General features: G+C 40.1%; 1 protein-coding gene across 2 annotated transcripts in view; it reads right to left on the bottom strand.

Annotated features, from left to right (window-relative positions):
• Window positions 1-20,632, bottom strand: part of NEB (nebulin) — a 212,936-nt gene that overhangs the window by 85,436 nt on the left and 106,868 nt on the right. For both annotated transcript variants that reach the window (XM_003793019.1, XM_012807124.1), the window contains exons 70-77: window positions 19,585-19,788; window positions 18,307-18,411; window positions 16,999-17,106; window positions 15,421-15,732; window positions 13,796-13,999; window positions 12,398-12,502; window positions 12,164-12,271; window positions 11,464-11,775 (exon numbers count right to left, since the gene is read on the bottom strand). In XM_003793019.1, coding sequence (XP_003793067.1) covers window positions 11,464-11,775; window positions 12,164-12,271; window positions 12,398-12,502; window positions 13,796-13,999; window positions 15,421-15,732; window positions 16,999-17,106; window positions 18,307-18,411; window positions 19,585-19,788 — 1,458 coding nt within the window. The remainder of the gene's footprint in view (window positions 1-11,463; window positions 11,776-12,163; window positions 12,272-12,397; window positions 12,503-13,795; window positions 14,000-15,420; window positions 15,733-16,998; window positions 17,107-18,306; window positions 18,412-19,584; window positions 19,789-20,632) is intronic.

Raw genomic sequence — 20,632 nt, forward strand, 5'->3', positions numbered from 1 at the left:
TGTGGTGGTCCTCCTGCGGGAATGCCCTCTTGTCCTCCTCATGGAGCCAACTCCCACCCTCCTTCAGGCCCCTCAAAACCAGCACTCTCTCAGGGGAGCTTTCCTGACCTCTCCTCATAGCAACCCAGATCACCCTTTCTCTGCCATCTCATTTCTTAAGGATGGTCCTAAATCGACACCCACTTTGTTATCAGTGTGAATGCACTAAAGTCCAGAGCTGGGCCTGGTTTTTCTTCTTCTTTATTCACCATTGCATCTTTAGTGGTTAGCACAATGCTTGGTACGTGGTGTATTTAACAAGTGTTCTTAAAAGGATGATTAAGCATTCACCCATGCCAAAATTTTGGTCTCCATTGAATTTTCTAAGCTAGTACCTCTCTTTAAATTGGGGTTTCCATGTTCTTAGTTACCTAAACCTATTTCTCCAAATATAATAAGTGGACAAGCTCTTATCCAGTGTGCTGATTAATTTAATTTAGTTTTTAAATTTTAATATTTAGAGATGGGGTCTTCCTATGTTATCCAGACTGGACTTGAACTTCTGGATTCAAGTGATCTTCCACCTCTCGAGTAGCTGGGACAACGGTGTGCACCACTACACCAGGGGTTAATTTCAGTGCAACTTGACTGGGCTAGCCAGATAGCTGATAAATCATTATTTCTGGGGTATATCTGTGAGGGTGTTTCTGGGAGGATCAATGGACTGACTAAGGAAGATCCACCCTCACCCAGTGTGAGCAGGCACCATCCCAGACAGAAGAAGAAGGCTTAGGGAAGGTGAATTCTCTCTCTCTTCTGGAGTTGGGATACCCGTCTCTGATGCTTGGACCTTAGAATTCCAGGCTCTCTGGCCTTCGGATTCTGGGACTTACACCAGGTTCTCAGGTCTTGGGACTTGGACTGAGCCACACAAAGGGTTTCCCTGGAGCTCCAGCCCGCAGATGGATTAACCTGGGCCTTCTCGCCTCCACAATTGCATAAGTCGATTCCCTTAATAAATCCCCTCTCATAAATCTACATTTACATCTACATATATTCTATTGGTTCTGTTTCTCTGGAGAACCCTAACTAATATAACCAGTTATTCATTTTATGCAAAGCCATTGTGTTGCCCAGAAAAATGGTATTTTTAAAACTTTTTTTGAAAAATGATATTTTAATACTAGTTAATAGGGTACGAATGTCAGGCTAAAAGCATAGCAAGAGGAGTGAAAAATGTTGGGAAATTTCTACCTTAATGAAGAATGGCATTTTATGTTTTAATGTTTAAAGTGTGATGGCTATTCAAAATTTAAAAGAAGGGATTAAATGAAAATTACATACAGATTCTGAAGTTTCCCCTCCTTATTCTTTAAGCACTTGATTGCTATGCATATCTCAGTGCACTAATTGGTTCAGATTAATGAAGAGACTATTTCTCTAGGAACTGCCTTCTATCTGCCGCTTGGCAATTCATTTCAAGTGATGAGCTCCCTGGATGGTTTCCTGGAATGAAACCATTCACTATAAGAAAATATCTCTTTGAGTTTAAAGGAACCAAGTTCATATAATCTTTAACAGTTATCCACTCTGTACAACGAGTAGATAACCTTACAGAATCCATCATTTCTAAAATATTAAAAGGACAAAAAATGTGAGTAAATCTAGAACTTCCTTGGGTAAGTTTTTTTTTTTTTTTAAGAGACAGACAGAGTCTTACTACATCACCCTTGGTGGAGTGCCATGGCATCACAGCTCACAGCAACTTCTGGCTCTTGGTCTTATGCAATACTCTTGCCTCAGCCTCCTGAGTAGCCAGGACTACAGGTACCCGCCACAACACGCGGCTATTTTTTTGTTGCATTTTGGCCGAGGCTGGGTTTGAACCCACCACCCCTGGTATACGGGACCAGTGCCCTACTCACTGAGCTACAGGTGCTGCCCTGCCTTGAGTAAGATAATGAAATACCACATTGTGTAAGACCACCAAGTTGAAGGAAAGGAAACAAATGGTTTGGAAGCATGTTGCTCTGCTAACTTTAGAAATTGACTTTTCTTTTTTTCACTCTATCTCCCAGACTAGAGTGCAGTGGCATCATCACAGCTCACTGCAGCTCAAACTCCTGGGATCAAGGGCTCCTCCCACCTTCACCTCCTGAGTAGCTAGGAGTATAGGCACCCACAACTATGTCTGGAGTCTCAGGGTGTCACCCTGGGTAGAGTACCCTGATGTCACAGCTCACAGCAACCTCAAACTCTTGGGCTCAAGCAATCCTCCTGCCTCAGCCTCCCAAGTAGCTGGGACTACAGGTGCCCGCCACAACGCCTGGCTATTTTTTTTGTTGCTCTTGTCATTGTTGTTTTAGCTGGCTCAGTCTGGGTTCAAACCCACCAGCCTCCATGTGGCCAGGCATTACCCACTGAGCTACAGATACTGCCCAAAGATTTATACTCTTTTCTCTTTTTATTTTTTGAGACAGTCTCAAGCTGTCACCTGGGTAGAATCCCATGGTGTAAGAGCTCACAGCAACCTCCAACTCAGGCTTAAGTGATTCGCCTCAGTTTTTCCTATTTTTAGTAGAGATGGGGTCTCACTTTTGCTCAGGCTGATCTTGAACCTATGAGCTCAACCAATCAACCCGCCTCAGCTTCTCATCAGGATTACAGGCATGAGCCACCATGCCTGGCCGGATTGAAATTAATTTTAAGGACGATAGTGCTGCCGTACTTCAATACATAGTTGAAGGACCATGGGCATTCTCATATTTAAGAAACTACCAACACCACACACATCAACAAATCTATAGAAAAATTCTGATAGCACCTGGAACAGTGAAAATGAAAACCTGAATGAACTCGGTAGTAAAGTAAGCAGTTTCTAAATGTGATAAAATGCGGAAAGTGCAGCGCCTATGTGGTGAGAGTTGTGTTTCCCAGAGCATTGGGAGGAGTCATTAGACAAAACCATGGAGGCTGCTTCCCGGGGGACACTCACATCACTCTGCAGGTCATAGGCCTTCCTGGCCTGGATGATGTCATTCTGATCCGGGAAACAAGACCACTGGTGCAGGTACTGGCGGTAGTCCACGTTGCTGGCTATCGCCTGGCCTTCCTTGGCAGCGTTGATGGACACCATGTCCACCGGGATGGTGATCTGGGCCTTGTGATCGTTGTAGGCCTTCTTGTACAGCCTGTCATTCTGCATCTTCAACACTTTTGCCGCCCAAGCCAGTTTAGGGTCTTCCTTGGCATTGCGACATCCGATGTAGTGGCCTTTCTGTTTCTCATAAGCGGTTTTGTAGAGATACTGGTAGATGTGTAAGAAAAAAAAGAGTGGTCTTTCCAAACTCATTTTTTTCTAGAGAGCCTACTCAAAATAATCCCATATCCCCTAGATTAGCTTTTGTGGGGATACTGTTTTTCTTCTTTTTATTTTATTTTATTATTTTTATTTCTTTTGAGACAGAGTCTCACTTTGTTGCCTTTGGTAAAGTACCATGGCATTGTAGCTCACAGCAATCTCAAATTCTTGGGCTTAAACTATCCTCTTGCCTCAACCTCCCAAGTAGTTGGGACTATAGGTGCTCACCACAACATTCAGCTAGTTTTTTAAGAGAAGAGGTCTTGCTCTTGCTCAGGCTGGTCTCAAACCTCTGAACTCACGCAATCCACCTGCCTTAGCCTCCCAGGGTGCTGGGATTACAGGCGTGAGCCACTGCATCTGACCTGGATACTGTTTTTCTTTAAATTGTACTATACGTTTTGATATATTAGGTTGTCTTCCATGTCTGTGGGCATGAAAATATCATGGGCACCCAAGGCAGCAGCTACACTGCTGGATCATCTCCCAAAATAACTCTGTCCAGTTTTTCCTGAACTTCGGTTATTGGGCCACCAACAAGTAACACCCGTACTTCATATTACTTTAAATCGAATTAATTTTGCTTAAATCAATTTATTTTTAAATTGTAAACTTACTGTAAAATTTTATTTTAAAATGTATAACCATATCTAAATGGAGAAAAATCAGTATTTTTCTAGCACATATTAGGACAACCACATAATTATTTAAAAAATACTTGTCCATGTACTGCATAAAATTATCACAGGAACTACTGGCAGTGTGCATGTGTACTGAATTCTTTATACGCAAAGAATTAAATCTCTATTAGTGCTTGTACATTAACTGAGAAGATATTGAAAAGGAATTCAAAATCTGTGCTTGGATATAAGAGTTATAGAACCAGTCATAGACACAAGAGGATCCTCAAGTTCTTGTAAGAATTGTACTTGAACTTGGGATTTTAAAGCATCCTGAGAACAATGAGCTGCATTCTATTTAAGTATAATCCCTGGAGAATTAAGTTCCCCTCCTGTGTGTCTACTAGTTAGTGTTTGCTAAGGCTGGGTGAGGTGGAGCTCTTACATCACTGGCGATATCCCTGGAAGCCTTGGCACGCTGGAAACCTATAGCATCTGCACGCAGGTCATAACCAGTCATCTTGACGTCATCCCAAGCTTGCTGATAGCGTTTCTGCAAGTGGAGAGAGCAATGCCACAGTCACTCTGAAGAGAGAGTTACTCACCCTTCCTGATGGGCTCAAAACTAGACATTAACAGTTACACTGAACATTAGTCTCTCCCTAAGATTTATAAAATAGGCTCGTTTCCTATTGAACTTGAGTTCCAGGAGACTTTTAATGACATTTAGTAGAGCTCTCTGCCAATATTTGTTTGTTTATTTGTTTGTTTTAAAGAAGGACATTTAGGGGATAATACATCATGTCAAACTTGGAAGAAAAAAATAACTATTATTTGCCTTCTCATAGGAAAAAGCAATGATGACCCACTAAAGGGAAGAGATAAATATTAGTATACATGTATCTATAAATAAATATTAGTCTGCATGTATCTATAAGTTTTAGGTCCTGTTTTTGGAGAAACTATCACATTTTTTCCTTCCAACTGTACTATAAACAGCCACATAGACCCACACAGCTATGTATCATTCCTTTAAAGACTAGAAATAAAAGAAATGGTAAGAAAATGCCTTTTGCCAAACTCTCCTTGGAGTGTACCAATGAAAGTGTGGGCTAGGCAGGGAACATTGTGAGTAACAAACGTGGGTAGAGCGTCTCACATTGCTGATCTGCACAGCGTTGAGTTTGGACTGCAGCATCAGTGGCGTATCAGCTGGGATGCTCACATTCGCCTTCTCTCTCTCCCAGGCATCACGGTACAATGGCTGGCACAAACGAAAAACAACGGCATGCTTGATTTAGTAAATGAATCAATCACCGCGTGAACAAAATTATAAACTCATAAAATACACTTGGATAAAGGTATAATGAATAAAATCGTAATTTCTACAGTAAATTAAATGACTAACATTATCAGTAAAATTAAAATTTTAAGTAAAATTAAATAGGTAAAAGTAACGTTAAATAAAAAGTAAAATGACAAACTCTTTTGGAGTATTCTCTGATATAAGGCATAGATCACATTTTGTCTTCATTTGCATTTTTATTAATATTTAAAACGTGCCAATAGTGACTTCACCAAGAATACATTCATGGGAGATACAATATACATTTACAATGAGTCAGAAATGTGGTAGTGAGATCATCCATCACCGTATATTCACGTTTAATTATCTGACAAGTAAGTCCACATTGCAGAGAAATGTGATAAACGCCCATTGCTAATCAGAATCTGGCTTTCTTGGCTTAAATAACTGTCCTAATACCTAATATTGGGGTTGGCCTTGGACTCCTCAACCTATCTCATGATTCAATGATGATAAAAAGGTGGTGATTTTGTGATTCTGATATTGGGATCAAAGTGCGTAACAGCATTTGTATAACGTGAAGATGCCCATCCCGCTCATATTGACCAAAGACTTACCAAAGCAAACAAAATACAGAGACTGCTAATGGACTGACTATCTGAAGATCTATCTGGATACGTGCACATTCAGCATTGGCCAACCTTAGCAATGTGAAGTTCACATTTAGAAGTCTTTGGATTTAATCAGTTTGTCTGAAAACATCACCAGCCCAGCTTACCTCGCTGATCTGTACAGCATTGATCTTTGCCCGGATTACTTCTGGAGTATCGACAATGCTGGTGAATTTGAGGGCCTCTGGCCTTGTACGATACAGCCTTTCGTTCACGAGATTCTGGGCATTCTTCACTCTCATCACATCCACAGAACCCTCTGGCAACCATCCAATACCCTTCATCCATTCCAGGTCAGCTTTGTACAGGTTCTACACGAAGGAGAGGAACGAAAGGGCAGAAGAGTCACATCAGTTCACAAGAGTTTCATGTTTGCAAACACACACCACTTCTGTTTAAATCATTGTTGGGGGGGCAATCTCATCACAGTCAAAGACAAACATTAAATGCTAATATTTGGGTATTATGTCCCTGGCACTCAACTCTGGCGGAAGCTCACAGCATCCTGCAGGAACTGGAACAAGCTCACAAGAGGTACTTGGTGGAATGACAGACAGCAATGGCACATCATTTTGTTTTTAGACTAGGTTGAGTTTCTACACTCACCACTTAAATTCCACCTTTTACTTACCACCGAGAATAACATCTGTAGGTTTTTAGGAGGAAAAGAGCCTTAGATGTAGGCATAATGAGAAAAAAGATGTGCCTCCCTATTCTCATGTTAGGTAAACATGAAATTCAACATTTCCTTACGCTTAACATCTATTTCTGAAATTTAGGCACCTGGTCATGCAAAGGCAATTGATCAGAAGAGTTGCAAATGAAATTTTCCACCGAATTACATAGAATCAGAGACTGATTTTCATCTCGGTGAATAAGGTCTTGCTACTATAAGAAGCAATCCTATATAGGATAGAAAATGATTGTGAAAAATTCTACTATCATGCATTGTACAAAATATGTTAGGTTCTATTAATGTTATCATTTAAATTATGTCTCTGGGGAATGCACTGTGGCTAAACACACACACACACTTCCCCAGGGTCTGGTGACAGTATACGCACATCGCTCTGCAGGTCATAGGCCTTCCTGGCCTGGATCACATCGTTCTGGTCTGGCAGACATATCCACTGGTGCAGGTAATTGCGATAATCAACATCGCTGACCAGGACCTGGCATTTCTTGGCTTGAACAATTGACATCATGTCCAATGGCGTATTGTAAATTCCTTTAGACTTCTCATAAGCTTTCTTGTACTCTCTGTCACTCTGGATCTTGGCAGCATGTATGGACCATACCAACTTGGGGTCATCTTGCAGGCTGCGGAAACCCACGTGGTGGCCCAGTTGCTTACGGTAACCTTCTTTGTATTTGTACTACAGTTGTGAAAAATCAGATTTTAAGAAAGACATATGAAAATATTGTATTAAAGAATTTTTCTTTAAATGATTTCAGACCATTTTCTTTCTTTAAATGTAAATCAACCCCACATTAGTAGTCATATATTTAGGTTCACTTTAAACTTTTAATAGATAGGACTATTTTAGGTAGCTTCATAGAGAACATTAGTAAATCGGGAGGGAAATGGTATGGGGAACAAGAATAATAAAAATAATAGCTAGGATTTACTGAGCGATCAGTGTGACCAGGACACTATTGTGAGTACTTCAAGTGTGTTAGGTTGATCTATATGAGCCTACTGAGTTTTTCAGTCAAAAATCATTGAACAGCAGCAATTATAATAGAGTTGATCCTCACAATGTCTTTATAGGTACAGTTATTATTGTATCTTTCAGACTGGGAAAATAGGATACAGTGAGGATAACTGCCATCACCAAGTTTCCCTAGCAAGTGCAGCATTAGGTCAAATGTTGTCCCAGGAGTACTAGAGATACCTCAGGTAGGAGACGGGCTATGTGTGGCTTTGGAGACAGACAAGAAAGATGCATGTTTCAGAGATGGAGAGCAAACCCATTGGTTTGAATTAGAATACAACAACAAAGTCCACTGACAAGTGAGGACAGGGCCATCTGAGGCGTATCTTAGGACTAGAGTAAGATGCTTTCTTTTTCTTTTCTATGTTTGGACAACATAGGCAAGTTTGGATAAGAAAGAGAAAGACAAAATTGGAAATAAGGTAGGTACTGTGGACCAGCTATAGTTATTAAAAATAACAATAAGGAAGGTGGTGCCTATGGCTCAAAGGAGTAGGGCACTGGCCCCACTGCAGGTGGTGGGTTCAAATCCAGCCCAGGCCCCAAAAAAAAAAAAAAAACTGCAAAAAAAATAATAATAACAATGAGAAACTAGAAAGAGGAAACAGCTGCAGACATGAGATAAAAAACAGAGAAGACCCATAGAAAAGGAACAAGGTAGCTTAAAGGTTTGGAACTGGGGAAGGACTAGACTTGGTAGGATAATTATTCAGGCTATTAGTTAAGTTTTAAAATTAGAGTTAAGTAAACTCCAAGGTTACTAAGAGTATTCTATATAAGCACCCATTATAAAATTTTGAATATAAAATGTGATTTCAGTCTTAAGTTTTGTATGAAACTATCTTCTGTGATTTTTTATTTATGGAGAATGTCAAATATTTAAAGGACAAAAAGACATTGTACTAGTTCCTGCATTCTCCTGAAGAAGTTCATAGAGACTCTTCATGACATTTTGTTTCTACGTAGAAACAGCATTGAAGTTATTGATCCCTCTACCTCATCTATGCTAGCCTTAATGTTTTCCATCCCACTTGCAGATTTTTTAAATAGAGAAAGGCTTTAGCCCAAGACAACATGCAATTGTTGCATAGGTTTAAAAAATGCAGAATTCTTGAAAAATAGTCCATTTATTTTATAGTGGAGAAAAATGACAAGGACATAGAAGGCCGTGTACCTGACTGGCAATGTCCCTGGAGGCTTTGGCTTGCTTGATTTCAATGGCATCGGCTTTTATGTCATAACCTTTCTGCTTGGCCTCGTCCCAGTCTTTTTGGTAGAGTTTCTATTGAGGGAAAATACAGGTTTATTGGAAAATAAATGTTTGTGTTCAAAGTCATCATAACATAAATCACAAGCCACAATGAAATGTAGCAACAAGAAAAAAGCATTCATTTCCAAGTTCTTTTGCTCGTTGGCTATTTACTTGGTGGGTTACAGGACACTTCTGACTAAAAATTCAAAGCTAAACATCTAACTCTGTAACATCTGAATATCTGCATTTATTATCTTACGGTGTTTATTTGAAAACATCCCACTATGCCGTATATGGAAACTAAGAAATCAATGGAGAAGCTAGAAAACCTTCAACAAGGTACCAGAGAAAAATCTGAAAAGATTTTTTTCCCTAATTCTGCCCTTCGAGTTTAGAGAGGTTTCTGCTAAGGGGAAGTGACGTAGACGTCATACATATCTTGCCATTTGGATGTAATTAAAAGTTGCCTTTTGGCTTTCTTAGGTCATTAAAATGCCAAACAAGAAAGTCTGGATTAATCAAAAGACCCAAGAAGCCAACAGAGACTGGTTGAGAGTGAAGGAGGATGCCACCGGGATTCAGATATCCCAACGCCTGTGGTCCAGGCACCCGGACATGTATCTAAGCGGACGTCTACAAGGGAGAATTTCCATTCAAATTGGTTTGGGATGGTAGCTAAAGAGGAAATGCTTAGCACCCAAGCCCCAAATGTTCTAAGGTGGTTAATCTGTCCATTATAACCCCCTGCCCCCATAAGCAGACATATATTGCTCCATACTTCAGCCGCTTACCTTGCTGATTTGCAAGGCGTTTATTTGGGCCTGCAGCATGGCCGGAGTGTCCAAGGGAATGGTGATGTTGACTTTATCTCTGTTCCAGGCATCTTGATACAGTTTCTGTGGAATGAAGGGAAATAGAAAATGGATATCTGAGATATTAAGCCTTAGCAACTATTGAATTTGGAAAAATGTTTTTACGTATGTTTATAATGGTTAATCTTATACGTCAAGTTGGCTAGGCCACAGGACCGAGGTAAATGGTCAGACATTATTATAAATGTTTCTATGAAGGAATTTATTTCAGTAGAATTTGAGTAAAGTTGCTTATCCTTGTTAATGCGGGTGGGTCTTGTCCAATCAGCTGGAGGTCTCTTGAGCAGGAAGGAGTTCTGCCAGAAGACTGTCTTTGGGCTTAAACTGCAATTTTTCCATGGGTCTCCGGCCTGCAGCCTACCCTGCAGACTTTGGACTTGACAGCCTGAAGCAGCCAGTTTCTTAAACTCTCATCTCTCTTTCTCTGCACACATACACACTATTGGTTCTGTTTCTCTAGAGAACACAGACTAATACAATGTTAGTCTACTTACTATGTCCCATCATGCTGCGTGTCTTAGTACATAACAGAAGTGAAGTACTTGTTATCCTAAATTGCCTTGGACGACATGTTTCACTGTAGTGCTTCGAAGTGTGCATGTGTGGTAGTGTTCAAGGGGCATGGTGGCATTTGTCAGAGGTCTACTCTGTACATGCCTTTACTCAACTACTCAAGAGATCTCAGTTTTGCTCCTGTAACTAAACTTCTTCGAAGAGGAACAGCCTACTGGCTCAGTTTGGGAGGCATCATCTGAAAACAGAATCCAAAACAAAGAAATCCTGGTAGTCAGATAGTTCTTACCTCACTTATTTGCAGAGAATTGGCTTTTGCCAGGACGACTGCTGGAGTGTCAACAATGCTAGTGAACGGCAGAGCTTCTGGTCGCGTCCTGTACTGCCTTTCGTTCACCAGGTCTTGAGCAACCTTCACTCTGTTCATTTCCACTGAGCCTTCGGGCATCCAGCCAATGCCACGCAGCCACTCCAGGTCTGCTTTATAGATGCTCTGTAAAGATGCCAGGCAGATGTTAGACGGACCTCCTCCCAGTTGAAAAATAAAGTACATGGGGCCAAGGGGATGATAAGCACAGGAGAGGGCTCTTCCCAAAAAGCAAGACCTGAGATCTACATGATTCAGGGTTTTTAATATTCATAGAAGTAATTTGCAAAAGCACAATTATTTATACCACGAATAATGACAAATAGTAATATGCTCAATATCATGATATTATTAATGGATGTTTCAAAAAAATTATAACTGAAAAATATTTTAGGGGAAATTTTGTTTAATTTCATTCCATTTTAATCCTGTCATACCTGACCCAGGGTATTTAGTCCTTTGGATCTAGCATCATAGCAGTAATTGTTTTTTAAATTGCTCAGATGATTTATATTTATCTTAAATATATTTTCATTACCAGACATTACAAATGACACAAAGAAAACTGTTTGGAATGTAAGTCAGGGAATAAAGGACAGGACCTCAGTGGGGCTCTTCACCTTTATTTTTGTTTCCTGCGACATACCTGTAAATGGTTTCTATTAAACTATATGAACGGTGCCTCCTGCCCCTCACCCCAGGTTTTTGCAGTGCCCGGTCTGTGAGTCTGTCCACACAGGCACTGAAGGGACAGTTAACAAGTCTGCATCCTCCCACTCCCGCTTGCCCAAAGCTGATGTTACATACATCACTCTGCAGGTCATAGGCCTTCCTTGCTTGGATAATGTCGTTTTGATCAGGTAAGCAGGTCCAGTGATGCAGGTAATTGCGGTAATCAATGTCACTGACCAGAGTCTGGCATTTCTTGGCCAGCAAGATGCCTAACATGTCCACGGGGCTACTGAACTTGGTCTTCCACTTCTGGAATTCCTTTTTGTACTCCCTTTCACTCTGAATCTTCCCTGCGTGGATAGCACACATGATCTTGGGATCATCTTCAATGCACTGGGCTCCAATGTGGTGGCCTTTCTGTTTCTCATACGCTTCCTTGTATTTGTACTAAAATGACAGAAAAACAGGTTTAGAAATCCAGTTTTAGAACCACACTCATACTGACATAGATTCTGACAGATAACAGGAAAATGGGCACAATTTTCATATCACAAACATTTGTCATCTCTGAACTACCTAAAACTATGTTTTATGGTCACCATCATAAAAATAACTATAATATAATCATATATCTTCATTGGTGGAAACTTGCCCTGCAGCAACTCTTACTGCACCACCAAAATGTATTTTTCTTCTCTGTAACAACAGAGAAGGGAGGAGGTGGGATTGGGGGAACACGTGTGGAAGCGATTAATTGTAAAGTGCGACCCGCCAATCACAGTAGGGGCTGGTGAGTACTGTGGAGACCAAGGGAAATGAGGGGGAAGGTACTCACATCACTGGCGATGTCCCTGGAGGCCTTGGCACTTTTGATGGAAATAGCATCTGCTCTCAGATCATAGTCCTTCATCTTTGATTCATCCCACCCCTTGGTATAAAGTTTCTAGGCAGAGGACAACACACGGAGGAAAACAAAAGTGTTTTTAGGAGGTTAGGAGACCAATTCCAGAGTAGGAAAAGTTTTAAGCACTCCCAGAAATGTTAAAAGGACACTCAGGAGATGTCTCACTTGGCTGATGTTGGCAGAGTTGCTCTTAGCCAGCAAGATTTCTGGGGTGTCCGGCATCACGTGGATGGAGGTCTTGTCAGTATCCCAAGCTTCCGTGTATAAATGCTATGACGAGAGGGGTGGGAGGGAGACCATGTGTTAAAGCCAATAATGTTACAGTTATTATCAAATCTAACTATGAAGTAGCTCTTTTTAAGACCACTGGGAGGCGAAGAAAGCAAAAGTGTAGTGGGGCGAGTGCAACGCAGCAGTATTCAAATAGTTGTGCGATGGCTTCATAACTAAGATGAAGCCACAGTTGGTCTCAGTTCTTAATTCTTTTCATCCAGTGAATCACTAACTTACTCCTAGGACCTTCAAAGATGGAGCCTGATTATAAAAGTGTGATACACTAGAAATTCCCAGACTTCAGTGATTGCTCAAATTCAAATCAAACTCCATTATTTCTAAGCTGTGTGATCTTGAGAAAGGTATCTAACTCCTCACACTCTTCGTTTCTAAAAGGGGGATAATCATATCTTTTATCTTGAGTACTTTTAGAAGATTAACCATAACATCTGTAAAATGCCTGAGTCACAGGAGGCACTAAACAATTTTTATGGTGTGTCCTATTGTTATTATCACTGCAGTTACGGATGATGGATGTGGTGTAAAAGAGTTTCTGGAATTTTATACACCAAACTCTGAGAGCCCATTTCATATTCTGCATTGGACACTCAATCCTACTGCCAAAATGATTATTAGAAGACATCCAGGCAGATGTGAGAGAATTTAGGTAGGTTCAAGTCAATCTAAAATACACAGATTAAGGGCCTTTACACTGGAGGAAGAATAAATAAATTAATAGAACTCCCGAGGAAAGACGTGATCACCTATCTTGTTCGATAAAAGGGAAAGTGGCCTTGGTAGTTTGCTTGCAAAACTGGACCTCCACAACCGAAGGTGGAAGGCCAGACCAAGCAGCCAGTTTGAGTGTAGACTGGCAGGCACTGCTATGGAACGCTGCGTGTTTCCAGCCTTTAGAATGAAATATAAATGGCTGATATCCCTTACCAGATGGGCAATGCCAATGGCCAGAGTCTGCTCTGCCTAGGAGAATGCGCGGGGACAGGTAAAGCACTCGTGATGTCTCCGGGCTGCTGCTCAGAAGGGCATGTGCGTTACTCCAGGGAAATCATCCCAGCCTGCGCTTCCTCACGCACAGAGTCAGCGTGCGAGGTGTTAAGAGTGAACAGGGCCAGCTAGAAACTCAGGCAGAAGCTTGTTGAAGGCCTGCATGAGAATCAGGTCCCCACCTCTGCTCTCTCAGGGGACCCTTCAGGAAATTTCCAACTTTATGTATGCACCAAGTCCGTGAACAGCTATGACTCTGGCAACAGGAAACAGCTGGATGCTCACCTTGCTCATAGTCAGGGCATTGTTCTTCGCCAGGACAATTTCCGGGGTGTCTGTAATGCTGGTGAATTTGAGCTGGTCTGCAGGCTGGCGGTACTTCCTCTCACTAAGGATTTCTCCTGCTCTCTTGACCTTCTCGACCTCTATGGAGCCAATGGGAACCCATCCAATGCCTCTCAGCCACTCGAGATCAGACTTGTAAATAGCCTAAAAACGAAGTAATGTCAAATAACATGTACAGGGAACGTATACCTCTGAATCTTTTTTGCGCCCAGGATTGCATCACTTTGCATTAGAATGGCTGGTTAAACGCCCTGTCCCTGAAGGTAGCCAATATTTACTGTTTTAAACACCAGTACAATCTGTTTAGTAATATTCAGTTTCAGTGATAGAAAACCACTGTAAGGAAATCACTGCCTGCCTCCTGAAACAAAGTTATTTATTCTCTGATTTGATCGCCCGTACGTCCTTTAAGGATGACACTGTGTTAGGATAGATCTGGGTCCCGTCTTGTTGGGCAGTGGGGGACTTCACAGCCGGTTGTGTGAGACAGGGTGAGCATGGCCAAGGGTCCACAGGTTGTGCTAATGTTTTTTTCTTGTGACAGCAAAAATGGCATCTTTTTTGTATGATTATATGTACATGCGTCTAAGTCTGAGAGCATTTAATCTTTTTACCCTTATCCTTGGTCCTGGTGTTGGAATTCAAGTAAAAAATATACTTTTTCTTCTTTCATGTTTCTTCTTTGAATTTAAATGATTGGTTGAAGAAGAATTTTTCTTATATGGAAAGGGAACAATTTCTAAAAAATTTTATGACTTTTTGAAAAACTCTTTTTTAAATAATGCAATTACTTTTATCATTCTCCCAAAAGTTACTATTTAGCAAAAGCTTGATTAAAAGAAGAAGCTACTGTAGCAATAGACAGTATTGGAGTCCCCAGATGTGCTGTCCCAAAACAAAAGTACCTAACATTTCTATTGTCTTCAGTTGCTTAGAAACATTGTCTCAATATGTATAATTCAGTCTTAAACTTTCATTCACAAGTTATAATAGATAGTTCCTATGAGTTAAGCAGACACAGATATCATGACACAACTGACTTATTTAGAAAATTAGGTTGCTTTAAACCTGGGATTCTTGATCAAAGGACTTAGATAGAAAAAAATACAACATCCTTATTTTCATTGACTTCTAACTGAAATATATCATTTCATTCTATTATACATATAGGCAATGAAATACAGTATTATGGACACTACAAGTGATTTTGTGAGCAATAGAAATCACAAATATTTTAATATTCTATTAGAGTTGTGGACATCTTAAACTATGCTCATCACTTCTTTGAAATTAAAGTAGTTTTTACTTTCACTGCTAGAACTTTTTATTTAATGTATTCATAAAAAAGCATAGATATTACTACATTACAGATCTGGTTTAATATTTTGATAACAGTATTTCAATATGCTTGGTTTCTTGTGAAGCTAAATGTATGTTTTATTTTATGCATTTCATAACATTATCCTGAGACAGTATCTACAGGTTCCACCAGATTGTCGGAAAATATCATGGCACAAAAAAGAAGACTTTTAAGTACACAGCTGAAGAATTTGAGACCCACTCACATCACTCTGCAGGTCGTAGGCCTTCCGCGCCTGAATGACGTCATTCTGATCAGGCAGGCAGATCCATTCGTGTAGAGGATGCTTGTAGTCTATGTCGCTGACCAGGATCTGGCACTTCTTGGCCAGCACCAGGCCCAGCATGTCCACTGGGCTGCTGAACTTGGTCTTCCACTTCTCAAATTCCTTCTTATACTCCCTGTCGCTCTGGATCTTGGCCGCATGGATAGACCACATCATCTTGGGGTCATCCTGAACGTTCCGAGCCCCAATGTGGTGGCCAAGCTGTTTGCGGTAACCTTCCTTATACTTGTACTAAAAAAAGAAAAAGATACGAAGTCTAATGAGAAGACTATCTTATGGAAATGCATACATTATTTCTTTTTATTTTCCCTATCACTATCATGAGGGAGAAGAAAGGTGAATATTATCAATCACATTTCATAAAGTGGGGACCTGAAATTTAGAGAGGTTAAGTGATTTGTCAAAGGTCACATCACAAATAGGTGGCAGGGCTGAGCCTGGAATGAATGGAGAGCTTCTCATGCCTAATATCTTTCCTGCTTTCTAAACGTGCTACTTAGTTTAATTTATAGTCAATGTCTTAACAAGTAAAGGTGAACCACTTTGTACAATCTAGTAGATCATCTACTTAAAGACATGGTTATTTTTTCTAAAGATGTTTGACAGTAAGACTATTTTAGAATCCTCCTTCATTATTAGAATTTATAATAAATTCCCTGGCCAAGATAGCGTTTATATGTCACCAGGATACGGCTCCCTTGTTAGCTTGTCAACGTCACTGAGCTTTCACCATGAGCGAATCTATCTATTTTACAATTCAGGAATAACACATTATGCTTCATTTTACTGTAAGATGGTCATGGTGTGGGCCTCCCAGCTTAAGAGCAAGAAAAGGTTTTGATAATAGAAGGAATGGCACATAAGCCCAAGGCATAGGGCCCTTCCAGAAAAAGGAAAGTCTGGATTTGGGTACTGAGGAGACCTGGTACAGAATGAGGGGACCTCAGCAGCTGTTTCTCACGTGCAGAAAAACAGAAGAGGGAAGAGGCGAGAGGGTGCTGAGAAAAGCTTTGCCTACTGTGCAATCTGTTCTTGCGTCCAGGTGGGGCATCTGAGTAAGAGGGCTTCCCCAAGAGTGGCAAAAGAGGAAACAAAACTCTAAGACATACTCGTCATCTCGTCTTCTTTTAAGGCCAGAGTGAATGGATAACAGTAGTGGGAAAGAATTCCCATTTTTACTGGCTGATGTTATGTGGTATTAATCTCTTTCATTTCACAAACATCCTACATTAACTGCCACTCAGTTTCTGAGGCTTCGAAATATAAACCCATTTTTAGTGTCCATAAAACACTTTTCAAAGATAACATGCCTCTATCTTTGACAGACTGAAAGTTATAATGGATATAGAATTTTGTGCTTTTGTGGGGTTTTTCTTTTCTTTCTTTCTTTTTTGGTCCATTTGCAACTTTGCATATTGTAAGGGTAACTAAATTCAAAAGCTACTATTTGTCAGCATCTTTGAGTAAGAAATACCTTTTCCAAAAACATCAACTTACATCACTAGCAATTTCTCTTGAAGCCTTGGCTGCTTGGATTGGGATGGCATCATAACGCAAGTCATAGCCTTCCTTCTTGGAGTCTTCCAAAGCAAGTTTATAGAGTTTCTGTAGAAAAGAAAGTCATTATTCATCACTCCATTCATAAAAAAAAGAAGCTGTTTATTATTACACTTTCTCTGTCCTCATTTAAACTACAGAAATGATCCACAATGTCAAGTACTCAAGTAGGTTTTTTAGATAGTTTGCTTCCTAGATGTTCAAGGATTTTAGAGGCACATGTTCTTAACTTCAGGATTTTATTGACTTATAAATTTCGAAAAAAATTGGAGGAAAATCAACATTTGGTTGCCAAAATTTTATTTTGCCAAACAAGCACATGTAAAAACAGCTATTTAATATTGCCTTCATAATATATATATTTTTGAGATAGAATCTCAAGCTGTCACCCTGGGTAGAGTGCTATGGCATCACAGCTCACAGCAACCTCTAACTCCTGGGCTTAAGCAATTCTCTTGCCTCAGCCTCCCAAGTAGCTGGGACTACAGATGCCCACCACAACACCTGGCCATTTTTTGGTTGTAGTGGTCATTGTTGTTTGGCAGGCCCGGGCTAGATTCAAACCTACCAGCTCTGGTATATGTGCTAGCAGCTTAGCCACTTGAGCTACAGGCGCCAAGCCTCCTTCATAATATTTTTGAAAGGCCATCTTAATACTAAAGAAGGAGAAAGAATAAGGGTAGTATTTAAAACTGAATAGATTTGGTTTTATAAAAAACTCAGCATTTTATGCTTATTTTTTCTCTTTTTGCTGTAGACGCTCCTCTCGGACCACAATCAATCTCAGGATTACTGACCTTACGAACATGTTGGTGTTGACAGAGATGTCTACAAAAATGTTCGCAAGTAACATTAAATAACAACTAGATGATATTGAAGTCGCAAAAACAATGTGGGACTTGATAACTCACTGGGTTCCAACCCAGTGTCTGCTCACTAAATAGTTATTGAAGAAAATAATAGCTTGCTATCCACACTGATCTACTGGGGGAAAGTTTTTAAAAGTATAATTTTTGTTGAGATATTTATTTGTAAACTTTCCATTACCTGACAGCCTGTTAATGAAAGGCTGGCCTACTTTGTGGACCTACCACAATAACTGTGAATTGAATCAAGTGGGAACTATTTCTTTTACTTACTAGATTAATTTGGAATCCATCTAATAAATCAGTCAGGATATTTCACTATGTGATTATGATAGCTCACTTTTTGCCTTTCTGTTCATTGCAAGAACAGCAGTTTACTCACATCACTGTAGTTTATTCGGTTGAGTTTGGCTAACATGATTTCTGGTGTATCAGGCATGACATGAACTGTTTTCTTGTCATTGTCCCAGGCTTCGGTATATAAGCGCTATAAAAAAAAAGAGAAGAATTATTTTGGCGTTCACACACATTTTTCTTTGGATTATGTGCCAGGCACCTCTCTTGTACTAGCAGTCCCTGAGTTACAAACATCCAACTGATGTACAAATCGCATTTACAAACAGAAGCTATTACAGCTAATAGGTAAATGTGCCTGTTTCGACTTTACACACAAATTCAGCTTAAGAACAAACCTATAGCATCTATCTCCTTTGTAACCCAGGGACTGCCTGTGTATGAAGTAGAAATAAAATTATGAAAGCTGAATACCTACTTTGGAATGCTTACTTACTTGGACACCTGATGGCTTAATCCCTGCTACAGTGGACACTCTTAGCCCTGCATTTCTTATAATTTAATGGCTCTGGCATGGAGGAGCTCCCTGTCCAAAGGCAAAATGCACCCCTAAAGGTTGGGTAATGCAACCACGTAGGCCTCTGCCATGATGCCTCACATCTACCCAGAGAGAACGTAGCCCTCTGAATTAAGACATTAGATCATAAGGTGTGCACAGATAAAGGGCAGGTCGTAGTTGAAACTGCTTATGTTGACTCCGGCCATCTGAGGGCTGGCTCTTGGTTAGGAGAAAACGATCACTTTACAATCACTATAAAGCAAGAAGGATGGAGGGATGTATGCTGAGGAAAGGAAAGTGAGAATGGGACGCTGGGACGAGGCGTAGATTTGGGGAAGCTGGGTGGAGCCTGTGGCAGAGAAATGAGTGGATCCTGCAGATGCATGCCTATGTCATGGTTTTTCCTGCAACTAACCGAAACTAGTTAAATTACACATAAGTATTGAATAAAAAAGATTGAAATTAAAAAAAATTATGAACGCTGCATAAATTCTTACCTTTGTTTCTTATTAAAATTCTTTAAAGAATTTAATTCTTTAACTGTTAAAGACGTTAATAGTTATAGAAAGTATAATTGGATTGAATTATTTAAAATATTATCTAGGAAAGAATTATGAAATAATTAAAGCACATAGTATTTTTAACATGAGTATTTGAAGTATCACTAGGTAACTATGGTATTACATTGGAAAAATCATTTTAAAAGGTCTCATGACTCTTATAGTAAACTTTAAGTGTAATGATGCTTGAATGTTTCCCTTGTTCTGTGGTAACTTCTGATATCTAACGGGAGGACTGAAGACTCACCTTACTCATGTTTATAGCGTTGCTCTTTGCCAGCACCTGCTCCGGAGTGTCGGTAATGCTGGTGAACGTCATTGCGTCTGGACGCTGACGGTAGGTATTATCACTCAGTATCTCTGTGGCTCTCTTGGCTCTAACCACGTCTACAGAACCGATCGGAACCCAACCAATTCCCTTCATCCATTCGAGGTCTGACTTATATAAATTCTGCAGATCAACAGATAAAAACACACTTATTAATTAGTTTTTCAGATTCATAGTCAACAAATGAATGGGTCATACTAGAGAAGTACGAAAGTATTCAAAGTAGGTACAACTCTGAGCAGAGTTAATTACTCGCTCACTCACATTATTATTATTTTTTTTATTTGGTTTACTTGCTGCTCTGTTGAATGTTTTCTTTTTCTGAGGCAGAGTCTCACTCTGTCACCCTGGGTAGAGTGCCAAGGCATCGTCACAGCTCACAGCAACCTCAGTCTCTTAGGTTCAGCTAATCCTCTTGCCTCAGCCTTCCCAGGAGCTGGGACTACAGGTGCCTAACACAACACCCGGCTAATTTTTCTATTTTTAGTAGACATAGGGTCTCACGCTTGCTCAGGCTGGTCTCGAACTCCTGAGCTCAAGTGATCCACCCACCTTGACCTCCCAGAGTGCTAGGATTACAGGGATGAGCCACCACACCCAGCCTATTTTTTTCCTGAGTACTTTCTTTTGGTACAAAGGAGTACACCAAAAATAATAAAAAAAATTTTTTTTTAATTTTTAAAAGTAAAAACATGGCCTTGCCCTGGAGATTTTTACATGGGAACAGTGTTTCTTTAGCCTCAGAAAATGTGCTCTAATAACTCCAAAGAAAAACACACTTTCAGACCAATGATGTGTGACTATCACAGTCATAAAAACTCTTACGATTGTTTCCATCTTCAAAAATCACAAAACATCAAGTATGTAAAGGCAATTTGGTGTAGCGGAAATAATATAGTATATATTTCCTAATTATTCACTTTATTTCAGTCTCAATAGGACACACTGAGATGATTAGTTGTTTTTT

This window comes from Otolemur garnettii, unplaced genomic scaffold, assembly GCF_000181295.1.
Source record: "Otolemur garnettii isolate 467f Iridium unplaced genomic scaffold, OtoGar3 scaffold00064, whole genome shotgun sequence".
NCBI classification, from domain to species: domain Eukaryota; kingdom Metazoa; phylum Chordata; class Mammalia; order Primates; family Galagidae; genus Otolemur; species Otolemur garnettii.